Source organism: Podarcis muralis, chromosome 14 (assembly GCF_964188315.1).
Source record: "Podarcis muralis chromosome 14, rPodMur119.hap1.1, whole genome shotgun sequence".
Taxonomy (NCBI): Eukaryota; Metazoa; Chordata; class Lepidosauria; order Squamata; family Lacertidae; genus Podarcis; species Podarcis muralis.
Window position 1 is genome coordinate 926,439 of NC_135668.1, and position 18,881 is coordinate 945,319.

General features: G+C 46.9%; 1 protein-coding gene across 6 annotated transcripts in view; it reads left to right on the forward strand.

The window, feature by feature from the left end:
- Nucleotides 1-18,610, forward strand: part of ACSBG1 (acyl-CoA synthetase bubblegum family member 1) — a 31,431-nt gene extending 12,821 nt beyond the window's left edge. For 5 of the 6 annotated variants that reach the window (XM_028706560.2, XM_028706563.2, XM_028706561.2 and 2 more), the window contains 9 exons: nucleotides 1,619-1,699; nucleotides 3,392-3,541; nucleotides 5,541-5,717; nucleotides 6,359-6,540; nucleotides 8,071-8,301; nucleotides 10,881-11,098; nucleotides 12,640-12,779; nucleotides 16,515-16,761; nucleotides 17,033-18,610. In XM_028706560.2, coding sequence (XP_028562393.2) covers nucleotides 1,619-1,699; nucleotides 3,392-3,541; nucleotides 5,541-5,717; nucleotides 6,359-6,540; nucleotides 8,071-8,301; nucleotides 10,881-11,098; nucleotides 12,640-12,779; nucleotides 16,515-16,761; nucleotides 17,033-17,109 — 1,503 coding nt within the window. In that variant the 3' untranslated portion in view covers nucleotides 17,110-18,610. The remainder of the gene's footprint in view (nucleotides 1-1,618; nucleotides 1,700-3,391; nucleotides 3,542-5,540; nucleotides 5,718-6,358; nucleotides 6,541-8,070; nucleotides 8,302-10,880; nucleotides 11,099-12,639; nucleotides 12,780-16,514; nucleotides 16,762-17,032) is intronic. The other variant, XM_028706562.2, reaches the window with a different exon arrangement.
- Nucleotides 18,611-18,881: the final 271 nt, after the last annotated feature.

Sequence of the window (18,881 nt, forward strand, 5' to 3'; positions counted from 1 at the left end):
TCTCGCCAGAGTGGTGCATGCTCTAGTTATCTCCCGCTTGGACTACTGCAATGCGGTCTACGTGGGGCTACCTTTGAAGGTGACCCGGAAACTACAACTAATCCAGAATGCGGCAGCTAGACTGGTGACTGGGGGCGGCCGCCGAGACCACATAACACTGGTCTTGAAAGACCTACATTGGCTCCCAGTACGTTTCCGAGCACAATTCAAAGTGTTGGTGTTGACCTTTAAAGCCCTAAACGGCCTCGGCCCAGTATACCTGAAGGAGCAGTCCACCCCCATTGTTCTGCCCAGATGCTGACGTCCAGCGCCGAGGGCCTTCTGGCAGTTCCTTCATTGCGAGAAGCAAAGCTACAGGGAAGCAGGCAGAGGGCCTTCTCGGTAGTGGCGCCCGCCCTGTGGAACGCCCTCCCATCAGATGTCAAAGAGATAAACAACTACCTGACATTCAGAAGACATCTTAAGGCAGCCCTATTCAGGGAAGTTTTTAATGTGTGACATCTTAGTGTATTTTTGGTCTTTGTGGAAGCCGCCCAGAGTGGCTGGGGAAACCCAGCCAGATGGGCGGGGTACAAATAAATAGTAGTTTTAATAATAATAATAATAATAATAATAATAATAATAATAATAATAATAATTTACATGGCTCAGCCTCCCCGCCTAACAGCTGGTGTGCTGGTAGCGCAGCAGCAGCCACTGCGGCCCTTTTCCTGCACATCCTCCAGCCGACTCCAGAGCTTCAACTCCAGTTGTGTGGGGAGAGAGAGCAGGGGAGAGAGCAGGAGAGCAGGGTTAAAATGGGTGTTTGGAGGCTTTTTAGAGGGTGCTCCCCACTTTATGTGGTTTCCTTTATGTGCATGGGGGCCCAGAATGCACCCCCCACATAAGTGGTGGTGGTGGGGGACACCTGTACTTTAAAATGGATTTTCAATAAATGTGCAATTGCTGATTGGTCATGAATTCAGAACAATGCTTATTATAGGGTAAGGGGGAGGGACACTGGGGATGAGTTATGGAACCAAAGGCGGGGGTGGCCCCTAAAAGTTTGGGAACCCCTGATAAAAGCCAAGCCTGCTGGGCGGGAGTTGGGTACATAAGCAGTGGCTCTTGTCAATAGATTGCTGGGGACAGCAGGAATGCAGGGGACCCAACCCGCAGAGAGTGTCCTTGGCCCAGGAAATCCTATGTACATGGCTGCTTGGAAGGAGCAGGGTCTCTTCCCTCCTTCTGCTTGCGTCATCCCTAGAAAGCACCGGCCGAGCAGATTTTCCCTTGCCCTGCTCCTTTCCAAGGGAAAACCTGCTCTTCAGTGACAGATTGGAACAAAGGGCAATCCAGGGAAGTTGCCGTTTGCTCTGACTGAGCGCCAAAGAGTGGTTTTCCCTGAGGGAGGCCATGGGTGGTAGCTGGGGAGCAGTGGAACAAGAGGGGGTTTGGAGAAGCCCCAGGGCTGCGCTCCTGAGTCAGCCTGGTCACTAGCAGCTCAGGTGGCCCCATGGCTGAGAGTCTTTTCCCAGCTCTTCCGGGTTCACTAGCTATGGGGCTTGTTTTGGAACAAGGATTTAAAATGCAATAAATTCACATATGTTTCATCTCCCCCCCCTTAAATGTTGCACAGATCCAGAATTGTTTACCACACTTGAAGGCCATTGTGATGTACAGGGGGCCCTTGGCTGAGAAGCATCCCAATGTGTACACGGTATGATGGGCAAGGAACCACAAACCATACAAGAAATTCTGCTTATTTCTGCTTATCTGATTCATTTTGTCTCTTCTTCCTTGTTGCTGGAATGCCTGAAAAACAATGAAAAATGCCTCCAGGAGTGCAAGTTGTTAAAAATAGTAAAGAACAGCTTTTCTTTGGAATACATTGTGCATGCAGAATAGTTGGTGAGCTTGTTATCCTGCAAGCAGAATATTCCAAGGACTGTTTTCAGTGAGTCTCTTTCTTCCTTTAGTGCAAGGATGGGAGAACCTCTCTCAAGCCAAGGGCTGCATTCTCTTCTGGGCAGCCCGGCAGGGGCCACACATGAACTTGACACACATTTGCAGTTCAAGGGCACTTTCGAGGCAGGCCAGGGCACCAAGAAGGCAGGCGAGAGGGAAGCCCAAGAGCCAGGGAGCAGCCTAAAGGGCTGCATCCAGCTTCTGGGCTGCAGGTTCCCATGCCGGCTATACCAGCATTCTGCATGAATTCCCTGAAGCCTCTGCAGAAGAGCCCTGGGGCTCATTTCCCCTTTGCTCTTCAGATGCAGCCCAGCCTTTTCAAATGGCGGCATCAAATGTCTGTGGAAACGGAAACTTTACCCTGATGCAGGAGCTTGCCAAGAAATCCGCAGCCAGGCGGCTTGGGAGCAGAAGGATTAGCGCTTCATGGGATGACAGGGATCACTTGGCCATGATGAGGGCATTATGAAGCGTCACCAGGGAAGGAGAACTAATCCTTGACCCATAACCAGGGGATGGCACCTGCCCAGCGAGCGCAGAGGGCAGAAAAGGACGTTGGCTCACGGAGACTCGCCACAACAAGGAACGTGGATTCAGGAATCTTTAGCTCAAACATCCATTCTTTATCATCAAGTAGCTATGCCTTAGACTTGACAAACAATTTGGTGTAGATAAGGGCAGCTTCAGATCAACCCCTATCGTTTGACCGGCCCATGAGCTGCTCCCAAACTGAGCTGCCCGCTCACGCTGCGCTAAACCGGCACGGCGCGAGGACTCGCTTCCATGGCACTGGGAATCGTGTCTGCGTACGTGCAGATGCCAAAAATCGCATCTGCGCAGACGCAGAGCCCAAAAATTGCGGGTGCGCGGGTGCAATCCAGCCCACAGAGAAATCTCCATGGGACTGATCCGGCCCAGGCAAGATAAACCTTGCTGACCCCTGTATTAGCTGATTCACATGTACTTGTACGTTGGGGGAATTTAGTAAGAGTAACAAAGATCAGAGTTTATTATTTCTCTCTGGTAAACAGGCTATCAGGAAACAGAAGTTCAGCAATATTCACTGATTTATTTAGCACACGTGCGGCCTGCAAAAAGGCTCCCAAAGCAGAACACGACAGTCCCGACCCTCAGGCTTATGAGAGCCCACCTGCTTTTGACATCTGCTCCTGAATTCCAGATGGTGCTTATAAGAATTGCCACACAACTCCAAAAATTAGCTATTTAATTTGCTTGTTTTACTCTTCCCTCCTCTTCCCCTTTTTCTTTTGTGTCGTGCTTGGTTTTGCTTTTTTTTATAGATTGTAAGACAGCAGGGAGGGACTGTCTTGCTTTTGTTATTATATGAGCTGTTCTGGAAGTCACGGGGCCGAAGGGCAGGGTAAAAATGCTTTATATAAATGATGTTAAATAAGCAATGTCTCTTCTTCCTGTTCTATTGCAGATGGATGAATTTATGGAGTTGGGCAATGAGGTCCAGGATGGAGAGCTGGATGCTCTAATTGAGTCCCAAAAGCCAAATCAATGTTGCGTTCTGATCTACACATCTGGAACGACGGGGAAACCCAAAGGGGTGATGCTTAACCATGACAATGTGTGTATTCCAGGCACCCACCTCTCCATGGGCTGGCCCATGGAGGGAAAGTGCTGTTTAGTCTTCAGCTTCAAATAGGCAGTACCTGGTCGTGGGAATGCTTGGAAGTGACTTGCCTTAAGAACACAACAGGACAGGAAAAAATGTTTCTTAAACTCTAAGCAAGAGAGCAGAACAATCCATGGGGTTTGTTAAGACACCTCTCAAAAGCCTGCCTCCAGAATGTCAAAAATTTCACCCAAACCAGAACAGTTCAGGCCATGGCAGTTGCAGGTAGGGCTGGGAATGAACCCGTTTGAAATCATGGAGAGCTGCTCCCAGTCAGTGCAGAAGAGCCAGGGGTCTGCATAAGGCTATATTCCACATGATTTGCACACTGAACCTCCCAGGGTTCAGTTGCTGGCTCCTCCAGCTGGAAGAATAAGCAGACAGCAGGTGATGGAGAAGACTCACTCCCCCAGGCCCTAGAGAGCTGCTGCCTGCCAGAGTCTACCGTGCTGGGCTAGATAGACAATAGGCTACCTCTGCAAAAGGCTGCTTCCTGTGTCCCTGACAGTGGATGCAAAGTTGGTGACTCCTGTTTCCCTACGTGATTTCTATTCTGGCTGGTGGAGCTGCTCTTGACAGCTGTCAGTGGAGAGGTTATTTATAATGTCACCCTCAGCCTGGAAAAATCCCTTGCCCACATGTGTGGGCTGATGCCCTCTTTATTAAAGTATGTTTCCCTCTGCCTGTGATTAAATTCGGAGCCACAGCATCACAGGATGATGCAGAAAAGCATATTTAGATGCGCAGGAGACACCAAAGCCTTGGACTCAGAAGAAAGCTTTCTCTGCCACCAGCTCTTGCACCTGCTTGATCTCAGCCTTTGCCCATTGCCCTTCTCCTCACATGTCACAAAGCTTCCCAGTCTTACTCCGTTCCTAGTCAAAGTGCTGTGGTCAGAGTGCCGACTGGCGCTGGTCACAGGACACAAGCTCTTCCCCTACTGAAACAGCTTCACTGGCTACCAGCCTGTTTCTGAAGTTTGGGCCCAAGAACCTAAGAAGAGGCTGGCTGCTGGATCCGGCCCATCTAGCCCAGCCTCTTGTCCCCCAGCCAGATGCCCCCAAGCCTAATCTTCTTCATCTCTCTATACACATCTGCCCGGGTGCTAAGCTCCTCGGGGAGCACCTTCTCTGGGTCCTGACAACATCAGAAGCTCAGCTGGTGGTGAAACAAGAGAAAGCCTTTTCTGTGGTGGCCCCCAGGTTGTGGAATTCCCTCCCAAGAGAGGTCATACAGGCTCCCTCTGTCTATACTTCTGGGAGGTTAGGAGCTTCCTGTTCAGGCAGATGATGCTGAGCACTGGGCAGCTGCCACTGCAAACTGAACTTTAATGCTGATTTTAAATGTGCTTTTACGTATTTTAACCATTGTTTTAAACTAGGGTTTACTTTGTATTTTATAATGATGTTTTAAAATGTTGTAAGCCACCTTGAATCCCAACCTGGGATTCTCCCAAATCCTTGGAGAGCTGCTGCCATTGTTTTAAACTAGGGTTTACTTTGTATTTTATAATGATGTTTTAAAATGTTGTAAGCCACCTTGAATCCCAACCTGGGATTCTCCCAAATCCTTGGAGAGCTGCTGCCCTTCAGAGTCAACATTACTAGGCTAAATGGACTAATGGACCACGTAGCATTTCAAGAAGTGCTAATTGGTGAACACAAATTTGAAGTGGGCCAAAATCCCCCCTCCCGTCCCCTCTGATCATGGAGCGACAATTCCCAGAGTTCTCTGGGGAAAGGGATTGATTGCTAAACCACTCTGAAAACTGTAGCCCCCTGGACCAACTCCCACTCCCAGAATTATTTGGGGAAGCCATGAACTGCTTCAAGTGGACTCAATGTTTTCCATGCATGGTGTGAATGTGACCTTGGTCTTTGCTGATGGAGGGCTCCTCGTTGTCAAAGGACATCTGCTCCATTATCTAACGCCTCTGTATTTATCTGCACAGATAACCTGGACTTCAGCCCATGCCAGCCGGGCTGGGGACATGCAGCCGGCTGAAATCCGGCAGGAGACCATCGTCAGCTACCTTCCTCTCAGCCACATTGCAGCCCAGATTTATGACCTCTGGACTGGAATCAAGTGGGGAGAACAGGTCTACTTTGCAGAGCCGGATGCCTTAAAGGTCTCTGTACAAAAAAATGTAAAAAATAAAAATGCCCCAGTTATTTTTCACTCTTCAAAACTGTCAAGTTGAACTTGGTGTTTTTCAGTGAGATGATGCAGAAGACCCTTTAAAGCTTTGGAAACCCCTCTGGGAAACAATAAGAAGCAGACTATATGGGGAACAAACAGTTAATTTACTGCCTTCGGGGGTGATTAAACCCTTCAACACCCTTTAAGTGTAAAGTCAGACTAGTGATCAGGATGGTTAAAGTATCATTGACTGCAGATATATGTCTTTATTCTAACTGTCCCTTCCTGGACAAAGAGTCTGTAGATTTTGAAAGAACTACAGAACTCAGGCTGAGCCGAAAGGGAGCACTTTTTGAGAATGTCTTTGGTAGCCACAAAAAGCCTTCCCCTCTTTTCAACAATGGGGTCTTCTCTGAAATGAAGCTTCACCCATTCCGAGTGAGGGCAATTCCTGTCTAGGAATGATTGCCTTCACTCTCAAGTGGCTTTGTTTGACCTCAGAAATATCAACAATATGTAGCCAAATAGGAGTAGCTAGCTAGTGTCAGGCTATATTGTGTTGTCTATGCAATTTCTGGTTGTCTGTGGTCTCTGCTTTCCAATTTTGCCATCCATTCTTGGTCTTCTTAGGGGGGCTTGGTGGGTACCCTGAAAGAGGCGCTGCCCACCTCACATATGGGAGTTCCCCGGGTGTGGGAGAAGATCATGGAAAAGATCAAAGATGCCTCTTCTCAATCTGGATTTGTGAAGAAGAAAATCCTCTCTTGGGCCATGTCGGTCAGCTTGGAACAAAACCTGAGTGCCTCTTATAGGTATGTCATACAGATCTGGTCAGCAGGAGATTCAGCAGAGATTAGCACCAGGGACTCCTAGTCCTAAAAAACAAGCTCAGGGTAGACTTCCATTTTTCCAGGTTAAAAAGGTCAGGTGGTTTTTGTAGGTGACAAATGACTCAGCTGAAACTTTCAGCTTTCATGTCATTTTAGAACAAGCTAAAAACTGGCCAAGTTCATCAAAGTTAGAGTGCAAGAGACCCTTTAAAACAAATTATTATTAGAAATAGAAATAGCGCTGAATGAGACAAATACCAGGTGGAAATGGGGGGAAAGGCCTTCTTCTCTCCCTTCATTCCAGCCTTGCAAAAGACCCTCCAAGAGAATGTGAGGCAAGGCCCTTGAAGGGGGTGGAGGTGTGGTAATGTTAAAGATACTAGGAAAGAATATATTGAATAAGTATTACCCTTCCTTCACTCACGCTAGTAAGTGATGTAGCAGAGCAGATTCCACTCAATATAGCTGGAAGCTAGTTTGTAGATTCGTTTGAATCTCTTAGTTAAGATTATTTCCTGGTGTCCCCTTTAATCCCTCCTAAAAGAATAAAGACACAGGAGTCTTTCTGAGTAAAGTAACAAAAAGTTTACTCACATTTCAATTCACGATTTGATCCCTGAAAGGCAGACTTTTCTTAATAGTTACACAAAGAAAGTGTGAGTTCATCTCATATGTAGACTGAACTCATGTGCTGCTGGCTGAGAGCTAGCAGACAGCAAAATTACATTAAGTCAACAAAAGGGCTGCAGGAGACCAGCATGACAGCAAAAGAGAGAAGCAAGACAACAGAAAGACAAAACCAGACTGAGAAAATGGCTGCGAGACTCAGCTCTTCTGTGGAGTCAGCCAGAGCCATGCCCTTCTCCCAGGTCACATGCAGGGGGAGGATGCTCCAGACCAGAGGAACAGGAAGTTACCCTGACTGGATGTCCCCCTGCCTGTGCCCACTCTAGGGAAATAAGGAATGTTGCATTTGACTGCACCAGTGGATTACACCCTACAGGAGGGAGAACCCTGAGGGCCAGAAGCTGAAAACTGGAGGGCCACATTCCTCTCTCCAGTTTGAGGTTCCCCATCCCTGGTGTAGTCCAACAACACCTGGAAAACCACAGGTGGCCCATCCCTGGAGCAGAGCATTTTTGGCCTCTGTCTGTCTCAGGAGACAATGGAAGAGTGTGTTTTGGGGAATGAAGTCAAACTGCTGGAAGGTAGCAGCCCCTGCTGTGGCTGTAGAGACCAATGCAGGAGAGACAGGTTTGGTTGAAGCTGGGGCAGAGGAAGGTGTCTGGTTGTGCTGATGCAGATGCACAGTAGAGTAGACTGGAAGAGATATTATTCTAGGCAGCTTCCTGGGGGCGGGGGAACCTTTTCCCTGTGGCTGCTTTGCATATTGTTCCATTCTTGATGTCAGTTAGAAAAAAATTCCATTTGGCCTCTTTTTCTGTATCTCAAAGCTATTGTCATTTCTCTTGTGGGGGGGGGTCTCCCTCCCTCCTCTTTTATTTTCCATAGTGATTTAAAGCCCTTTCGAATGAGGTTAGCAGACTCTTTGGTACTTGCTAGAATCCGCCAGGCTCTGGGCTTTTCTCGGTGTGAGAAGCACTTCTGTGGAGCCGCTCCTCTCTCGACAGAAGCGCTGCACTTCTTCCTGGGCCTGAACATCCCCTTGTATGAAGCTTACGGGATGAGCGAGACCACTGGCCCACACTGCATGTCCAGCCCATATGTTTACCGGCATTACAGGTAAAGCTGTGCCATCTTTGCTCTTGCAACCTGATCAGAAACAATCTTGCAGTCAGGACAATGGCCCTCAGTTAGGGATTGGTAAGAAATTTGATTCTGTTCACATTGAAACGCGAACCAACCTACCGTAAATTTCGTTCCATAATACGCGCTTTTTTGCTCCTAGAAAGTAAGGGAAAATGCCTGTGCGTGTTATGGGGTGAATGCACTGGACCGGAGCCATGGCTGCCATCAGTTAAGCAAAGCGGGAGCCGCTTGCAGGGCTTCTGTCTCGCTTTGCAAGGCTCTAGCTTTGCCTGCTTTACAGCCAGGAGGAGGGGCTCTCTGAAAGTAAGCAAAGCGAGAGCCGCTTACACGCTCTACGAGGCTCTCGCTTTGTTTGCTTTAAAGCGACCTACGGAGGAGCCGGGGAGGAGGGAGGGAAGGAGAGGCATGGCAGCAAAGTGGGCAGCAGCTGCTTACACGGGAGGAGGGACAGACAGGAGCCATAGCGAGCCGGAAGGAGGCAGGCAATTCAAAGCCAGCAGGCACTTTTAAAAGCGTTGCGTAGCCAGCAACAGCTGCTGCAGCCTCAGCTAGCAAAGGTCTGCGCACTCTCTAAATGGAGCAATGAGGCTGTGCGCCGGGGACAGGAGGGCATGGGATGAGGGAGAGGGGGAAATGATGCGTCCCCAGCGTTTCAGCTGATCCGCTGGCTCCTTGAGTGCGCCGGGACAGGAGGGCACGGGATGAGGGAGAGGGGAAAATGCATGTCTCCCAGCGTCTCCCCTGATCCGCTGGCTGCTTGAGCGCGCTGGGGACAGGAGGGCACGGGATGAGGGAGAGGGGGAAATGCATGTCTCCCAGCGTCTCCCCTGATCCGCTGGCTGCTTGAGCGCGCTGGGGACAGGAGGGCATAGGATGAGGGAGAGGGGGAAATTACGCAGGATAGACAGGATAGGTTTGAGCACATGAGCAGGACTTGGATTGCAGGGGATTCGCCATTAGCTGTGTAAAGCAGCAAAGAGGGAGAGAAGGAGCAAAACGGGAGAGAGGAGCTGCTTACACTGCTGTAAGCGGCTGCTGTCCGGTTGGCTCCTTTAAAGCAACAGTGCTCTTTCCCTCCCTCCTCCCCGCTCAGCTCCCGGAAAAGCTCCTTCTCCACACACCCCACACTGGTTCCTTCTGCCCTTAAACCCATCGCCTGCATTATTAGCAGCATCCTTCTCCACACCCCCCATGCGTGTTCCTTGTCCCTTGAGTGCTTTTCCTTCCCTCCCCACTTAAAACGTGGTTACAAAGTATGGATCCACATGGATCCTCAGGATTTTTGCATTGGGCTACCCCAAACTCACCGTCAGATCACATGTCTGTGGCCACAGCATGAAGCACAAAAATCATACATCCACTGTTTCGTTTAGAATTTTTTTTTCTTGTTTTCCTCCTCTAAAAACTACATGCGTGTTATGGTCTGGTGCGTGTAATAGAGCGAAAAATACGGTAATTTGTGCTTTCTGAAACTGTTCACAAACCACAATACAGTCATCTTTGAAACTTGCATTTCTCTGAATTTTGCAATGCAATTCTCTAGCCCAAGTAATGTGGTTCAAAAATACATATATTGAGGTCAAATATGTATTTGAATCCATGTATCAGTGAAAATGACGCGGGTGGCACTGTGGGTAAAAGCCTCAGCGCCTAGGGCTTGCCGATCGAAAGGTCGGTGGTTCGAATCCCCGTGGCGGGGTGCGCTCCCGCTGCTCGGTCCCAGCGCCTGCCAACCTAGCAGTTCGAAAGCACCCCCGGGTGCAAGTAGATAAATAGGGACCGCTTACTAGCGGGAAGGTAAACAGCGTTTCCGTGTGCGGCTCTGGCTCGCCAGAGCAGTGATGTCACGCTGGCCACGTGACCCGGAAGTGTCTCAGGACAGCGCTGGCTCCCGGCCTCTTGAGTGAGATGGGCGCACAACCCTAGAGTCTGTCAAGACTTGCCCGTACGGGCAGGGGTACCTTTACCTTTACCTTTTTATCAGTGAAAATAAGGTACAGAAATGCTGGTATTGAGTAATGCTGCTTCTGGGACAAGAAGGGCTTAGGGGAACCAGACGGTGTGAGCTGTATTCCTTCCCACTGCTGATGTTTGCACATTTAACATTTTTTAAAAAAAGTTTTTAAAGCTTCCAGCTGCCATCTTGCCTTTGTCCCCCAGTGCCATTGAAGTAGAATAATTCCGAAGCCTTGTGCATTAAAAGAGATGCCCGCCATCTATTTTTATTTTAAGCTGGAGCCATCTTCCCCAACTCCTCCAAGACTACAGAATAACTCCAGTTCTGGGGCTCTGAGTTTTACAGCATCTGTGTGTCAAAACACTCACATGTTTCCCCCCCAACAAACATACACAATTATTTATTTTTCCACATGGGAGCTCAGAAAAGGGACCCAGGCAGGACTTTGGAGGACGTTTGGGCCCTGTCACCTGCCCAAGCAGGGCTTGGGGGGGGGGGTCAGGCCTGCTGGGCGAGGACCACGATGATGCGACTGTCCGCTCTTTGGGCTGTTGGTGCTATCGCTGCTGCTTCTCATGTTCTCTTTCCCTTGCAGCTGCGGCAAAGCTGTCCCAGGTTGCAAAGTGAAGTTAATGAACAAGGACGACGATGGCAATGGGGAGATTTGCTTCTGGGGGCGAACTGTTTTCATGGGCTATTTGAACATGGAGGACAAGACCAGGGAAGCGATTGATGAGGATGGCTGGCTGCATTCTGGAGATCTGGGGAAGATGGACAGCGATGGGTTCCTCTACGTCACAGGAAGAATTAAAGGTGAGATGCCCTTGTGCAACACTTCCTGGGACCTAGTCATTCTCAGCAGGCCAGCATGCTTAGCACCAGGGTTGCTCAGTGGAGAGGGTCACACCTTCTTGGTGTGTTTTTAGGGGGACCCTCATCAACCAAGCATCCTGTGCCTTCTCCCCTTGTTAGCATCTACAGGGCCAGCCCACCCCTGAGGCAAGGGGAGGCAACCACCTCAGGCTGCCTGAGATGTAGATCTTCCCTCACCCCTTCTTCCTTGGTGGGGAGGGGGCTCCATTTTTGGGTCTGGCCCTGGCAATCTCGCTCTCTCCTCTCCTGCTCTTTTGCTATTCCAAATCTGCAGTGAATTGTCCTGTCCTGCCCCCTTCTGGTGGTTTTGCAGCTGGCACTTCAGTCTAGCATTTCCACAGGGTGACACAGAGAGCTGTGTTTCAGAGGGAGAACACCTGCTTTGTACATAGAAGTTTCTGGGTTCAACACCAGGCATTTCCAGTTTAAAGGTGATGGGGAAAATCTTTCTCTGCTGGAGGTTTTCTCCTCCGGTCCTTGTGGGAGTGAGGTCAGCTCAGGAAGCCCTTACACCTGGGTTTGTCTGCTCCCAATGTACATTGAGTTGTGGTTCTCCAAGCCACATAGTCCCCCTCAGCACACCAGTGTAGTGGATGCAATCCTGGTATGGACAAATTTGTCCAGTTTCTCTCTGTTTCTCATTATTCTGACCATAAACTTGGCTTCTCACATTTCCACATCACTTTGCTTTTTTTTTAAAATCCTCTATATTTCAAAGGATAATTGTGTTTCAGTTCACATATTGAAGTGTAAATTAAGTAGTTTCTCATTAAACTAAAGACGGAAACAAAATTCTCTCTCTTCCCCCACCATCCCCATAGTCCCATAGCAAGGGCTTTACATTTTCCCCACTTTCCTTTTTCTTCTTCCATGGAAAATTGGGCTAGCACTACAGATGGGCAAATAAAACGATTTCAGTTTCTCATCTTCCCAATCTTCAGTTCAGTTCTACACAGTCACACATTGATTGTTCAAAATTACTTTTTTAAAAAAGAATTAAATTGCCAGACATACAACCTGTTACAGTTCGCCCCCCCCCCCCCCTGCAACAGCAACCCCAACTACATCCAGTTGTATCAAGTACAAATTTCTCCTGACATCCACCTTTTAAAAATGCAATTTTGGCAACTATAAACATTTTTGCAAAGTAATTTCCCAAATACAAGGCAGTATAACCTGCTATTTTCACTATTCTAGGCAACTATTTTTGGCACACTTTTCGTATGCATTGCTTGACTGAAGAACTGTCCTCCAAAACCTGGAGAAGTGTGGATTTTGAAGGATGCAAATTTCTCCCCCATCCTAGAAGGCACATGCATGTCCTTTCTTTGGGCTTCCTAATGTCTTCTCTGGTGTGACTCATCAGAAAGCAAGCTAAGCCATCCATAAGTAAAAGAGTGAGATCTAAAGTCCACAATGAGGAATGCCTTGTCTGTCTGTCTGTTTCTCTCTGAGTGCAAACCAGTGTTTCCTGTTCTCAGAGATCCTGATTACAGCTGGGGGTGAAAACATCCCTCCAGTCCCCCTCGAAGATGCTGTCAAGAGGGAGCTGCCTCTTGTGAGCAACGCCATGCTGATTGGAGATCAGAAGAAATTCTTGTCCATGTTACTGACTTTGAAGGTACAGGTCCAGCACAGTTAAACATTTCTGGCAGATGTGCAAATGAGGCATAGAATTCAGCGGCTCACTCGCTTGGTGTTGAGCAGGAGGGGGACACCTTCTCCACTGAAAACTGCTTATGGCAGTGGTGTCTCCTGAAGGGAGGGTGGGAGGCCAGAGGCAGGGGCGTAGGAAGGGGGGCGGTGCACCCTGGGTGCCATCATGGAGGGGGGTGACAAATTACCAAGGAACAATTACTGCCCTACTAGGGCGGTTCATTAAAAACTTTTTTTTGGAAAATGGCTGAGGGGGGAAACAGAAGATGGGTGGCCATCGGTCAGGCATGGTCTAGTTGAGATCCCCAGGGGTTTGGCTAGATGACCCTCGGGGTCCCTTCCAACTCTACAATTCTCTGGTGCAGGCTTCTGCAGAGTTTTAGGTACAAGTTGGATGCAAGGGGTGCATAGGATTGCAGCCCATCTTACGCACCGTCAGCTCAGGAATAAGTCCCACTGATCAGGATGCGACTAGATTGCTGCTGTGCAGTCCTGTTTTTTAAATCAATGTTTTCCTTTTCAGATGATAGAGCATGGTGAAATCACAATAAATAAAACCTCCCCTTCAGTAGTTTCAAGCACTACTACTGGTTCCACATAATATCTGTACTGCATTGTTTACTGTGACAGCACCTGCACTTTGGAACTCCCCACCTACTGCAACAAAGCACGTGCCTTTGCTAGACTCTTTTCGGGCACCTGCTAAAAGCATTCTTCTTTAGGCAAGCATACCTAGATGCTTAGGAAGTAGAAGTAATTTTAATATTTATATTTTAGCTTTTGTATGTTCTAAAGTAGGATTGTTAATTTTTCTTGATTTTACTGCTGTGGTGGTTTTTGTTTTGGTAAACCACTTTGCAGGTTTTTTAAAATAAATTTTATTAAATAAATAAACAATAAATATAAATAAAATAACACAAGCCTAAACACAATCCATCCTGTAGATTTAAGTATCTGTCCACAATCGTCTACTTCTTATTAGAGGCCCAGAATAAGAAAATATGAAATAACGTAAAACCATTTTTGCAGGCAAAATTTTTTTAAAAATCCACATGCCATCCCAATGTTGTCAGATTCCAGCTCCCACCAGCCTCTCAGCCAGGACTGCCTAATATCAGCGATGGCAGGGTGTAGCTCTCCCTGGTCTATGAAATACCGTCCCCAAAATGATTCAGCTGGTACATGCAGTATCATCTTTTCCAGAACTTTCTGTTCTCTAAATTTTTAACTCTCATTGTGCTGCTTTGAAAATTCTGTTTCTGCATTTTTTTAAGCATGTGCTTTTATTCCTTTAAATTCCAAGATGCTTTCTGGGGCTTGCTGCAGTTTTTAGTTCTCTTTTACATTTACTTGCTGCTTTTCATAGAATCATAGAATCATAGAATCATAGAGTTGGAAGAGACCACAAGGGCCATCGAGTCCAACCCCCTGCCAAGCAGGAAACACCATCAGAGCACTCCTGACATATGGTTGTCAAGCCTCTGCTTAAAGACCTCCAAAGAAGGAGACTCCACCACACTCCTTGGCAGCAAATTCCACTGTCGAACAGCTCTTACTGTCAGGAAGTTCTTCCTAATGTTTAGGTGGAATCTTCTTTCTTGTAGTTTGGATCCATTGCTCCGTGTCCGCTTCTCTGGAGCAGCAGAAAACAGCCTTTCTCCCTCCTCTATGTGACATCCTTTTATATATTTGTACATGGCTATCATATCACCCCGTAACCTCCTCTTCTCCAGGCTAAACATGCCCAGCTCCCTTAGCCGTTCCTCATAAGGCATCGTTTCCAGGCCTTTGACCATTTTGGTTGCCCTCCTCTGGACACGTTCGAGTTTGTCAGTGTCCTTCTTGAACTGTGGTGCCCAGAACTGGACACAGTACACCAGGTGAGGTCTGACCAGAGCAGAATACAGTGGCACTATTACTTCCCTTGATCTAGATGCTATACTCCTATTGATGAGGCCCAGAATTGCATTGGCTTTTTTAGCTGCCGCGTCACATTGTTGGCTCATGTCAAGTTTGTGGTCAACCAAGACTCCTAGATCCTTTTCACATGTACTGCTCTCAAGCCAGGTGTCCCCCATCTTGTATTTGTGCCTCTCATTTTTTTTGCCCAAGTGCAATACTTTACATTTCTCCCTGTTAAAATTCATCTTGTTTGTTTTGGCCCAGTTCTCTAATGTGTCAAGGTCGTTTTGAAGTGTGATCCTGTCCTCTGGGGTGTTAGTCACCCCTCCCAGTTTGGTGTCATCTGCAAATTTGATCAGGATGCCCTTGAGTCCATCATCCAAGTCGTTGATAAAGATGTTGAATAAGACCGGGCCCAAGACAGAACCCTGTGGCACCCCACTAGTCACTCTTCTCCAGGATGAAGAGGAACCATTGATGAACACCCTTTGGGTTCGGTCAGTCAGCCAGTTACAAATCCACTGAGTGGTAGCATAGTCAAGACCGCATTTTACCAGCTTCTTTACAAGAATATCATGGGGCACCTTGTCAAATGCCTTGCTGAAATCAAGGTAGGCTACATCCACTGCGTTCCCTTCATCTACCAGGCTTGTAATTCTGTCAAAAAACGAGATCAGGTTAGTCTGACATGACTTATTTTTCAGAAATCCATGCTGACTATTGGTGATCACAGCATTCCTTTCTAGGTGCTCACAGACTGTTTGCTTAATGATCTGCTCCAGAATCTTCCCTGGTATTGATGTCAGCCTGACTGGGCGGTAATTATTTGGGTCCTCTCTTTCCCCCTTTTTGAAAATAGGGACAACATTTGCCCTCCTCCAGTCTGCGGGGACTTCGCCTGTTCTCCAGGAATTCTCAAAGATGACTGCCAGTGGTTCTGAAATCACATCTGCCAGTTCTTTTAATACTCTTGGATGCAGTTCATCTGGCCCTGGAGACTTTTATATTGTTGCATTTTAAATACTGTGGATGACTGCACAGTGTGGAAAAGAAAATGGGACAGAGAGACGCTTCTCTACCTTTCTCCTGTTAGCAGAACTTGACTCATCCAACAAAACTGCCAAGTTCAGAAGAGGCTTCTTCCTAGGAGTCAATGGAAATTGCTGCCCCAAAGGGCTGAGAGCTGCCAGCTTACCTTGGCCCTTAATTGGGAGTTGACAAAGAGAGAATCCAATACTGTCCCAGGACCTGGAAGCTCTGGGTCTGAGATGAGAAGCCTCAAAACAGAGGTGCCCCCCTGACTCCACTATTGAACCCTCAGCTCTTCCCAAGCCACAACTCTCAGTGACTCTGCTCACCCCCCCCCCCCCAGTATTTTGGCCTGACTGAAATGTCTCCTTGAATGCAAATCCTCTGGCTTGTCTGGATGTAAGACTCTCTCTGTGTAGCAAAAATGAAACAAATCCACATTTGCTGCTCTGCTCCCTTTTTTGCCACTGGCAGGTGTCCTCTCCCCTGCAAAGGCTGCCCGAAAGGGGATGTGGCCTGTCTGGAAAAGGTTCCTCCCTCTGGACTAGATGGAGCTTTGGCCAGATCCGGCAGTAGGGAAGTTCAGGCTGGGTAGCCTCCTTGGTACTAGCAGGTCCCCTTTCCACACCAGGATCACTGCCACATAAGTACCTGTGTGAACACTTTATGCTGTAAACCACCCTGTGATCTTCAGATGAAGGGTAGTATATAAATTTAGCAAATAATAAAAAGCTGTTTATTTCACCACACTCTCCTTCCCCATTTCCAGTGTGCAGTGGATCCTGAGACTTCTGAGCCTACGGACAGCCTGACCCAAGAAGCCAGGGAGTTTTGTCAGAAAGTTGGCAGCAAAGCCACTCAAGTGTCTGAGGTTGTGCGGACAAGAGATCCGGCTGTTTATCGGGCCATCCAAGATGGCATAGACAGAGTCAACGGACGGGCAGCGGCCAATGTTCAGCGCATTCAGAAGTGGGCAGTTCTACAAAAGGATTTTTCCATTTCCGGTGGGGAATTTGGTAAGTTTTCCAAGGGCTGGGTTACAATCTGGAATTCAGTTATATTAAAAATTCCAGATATATCTCTTTGGAGGGATAGTAAGACTGCTAAATTTGGGGTTTGACTTTGGTAAATGTATCCAGTAAAGTAGAACTGCAGGATCTCTGGTGTATTCCATCCGTCAAATGCAGTTCTTCAGCTGGGATCATTAAGCCTCTGGATTAGAATCCACCTTTTCCACACACACTTTCCTCATGACAAACTGCTAATATCAATTCATTTCCATTTTAGGTCCAACCATGAAATTAAAGCGGCAAACTGTTGTTGAGAAGTACAAAGATGAAATTGATTCCTTTTACAAAAAATAAAGTCAGCCGTCCAGTATTGCTCTTCAAGCTCCAATAGAACAGAAACGCACCTTCTGTAGAATATGTAAGACCATCTTTCCAAGGAAGCTGTTTGAAGACCACCACCATTTTGAAGAGGAGCACCAGATACTAACAAGAGCATGTTTTGGGTTCCACTTCTAAATGCTAATTAGGCTACAGAAGCCAGAGAGAAGCACGCACCCCAGAATCAGTGTTGGAAGGGGTCCAGAGGGTCATCTAGTTGAGCCCCCTGCAATGCAGCAATCTCAACTAAAGCATCCATGACAGATGGCCAGCCGTTCAATCCAATATTCATTCCAGTGAATATAGATTTTCATTCAGTTATTGATAGGGATGGACCAATCTGCCAGTTGTGATTTCTCATTTTCAGTCCAATCTTAAATAGGATTTGCAACTTTTCAACATCAGTTTGTTTCTTTAAAGAAAGCATTCACTAAAATTCACCATCATTCTAGTGTGCATTTCTCCAAATACACAAATCTCTCTTCTGCCTTGGTCAGACCACACCTGGAATACTGTGTCCAATTCTGGGCACCACAATTTAAGAATACTGACAAGCTGGAACATGTGCAGAGGAGGGCAACCAAGATGATCAAGGGTCTGGAAACCAAGCCTTATGAGGAACGGTTGAGGGAGCTGGGTATGTTTATCTTGGAAAAGAGGAGACAAAGAGAAAAAATGATAGCCATTTAAAAATATCTCAAGGGCTGTCACATGGAAGATGGAACAAGCTTGTTTATTCCTGCTCCAGAGGGTAGAACCCAAACCAGTGGCTTCAAGTTACAAAAAAGGAGATTCTGACTGAACATCAGGAAGAACTTTCTGATGAGAGCTGACAGTGGAACAGACTCCCTTGGGAGGTGGTGGCCTCTCCTTCCTTGGAGGTTTTCAAGCAGAGGTTGGATGGCCATCTGTCAGGGATGCTTTAGTTTAGATTCCTGCATTGTATGGGGTTGGACTAGACAGTCCTCGGCTTCCCTTCCAACCCTACAATTTTGATTCTTTACTGTCACAATCAGTGAGTAGGATTCTCCTAATATACATATTTTGTATGCAGTTTTCCTAAGTATAATACATTTTGACATTACTTTTGACCAATATATGTAGTTTTATGCACACTTTCCTATAAGATATATACCTTTGGTTGGAGAACTGCAATGCAAAATTCAGAGAAGTATAATTTCGAAAGTTAGCTGCGCTTTTGTTTCCTGCATTGTTTTGGGACACGCTAATTTGGTCTGGTCACATTAAAATGTGAACTAAGCTATTTTTTTCCATCTTTATTTATAGCTTCTGGAAACAATTCAGATTCAAACACTATTTCTGTTGAAAACATAACCATATTTTTTAAAGTTATGTTTTCTACCAAATGAAGTTAAACATACTAATTTGTACTAACTGCAACAGGACTGCTTTCATTGAATGGCTGCAGGTTGTATTTTTGTCAGCTGAATAACAAATTAAAATAAAATTATGTAGATCAGACTACAGAATTCAAGTTTTGCAACAAATGAAAAACAGGCATTGGCACAAGATGTAACTATGAGTTAAATCGATGGTCTTTTAACCCAATCTTACAAGTTAAGGCTTTTTCTGGCCCTGGCGAATCCAGGTCTCTCTTAGCTGAAGATATGAACCAAGCACCTTCTGAATGCAAAGGTTAAAAACACCTCTTGAATTTATGCTGATTCATTGTAGTAGCAAAGAACATGACAACACGAAACGTATTCCTTATGTTCCTTAAAAGGACT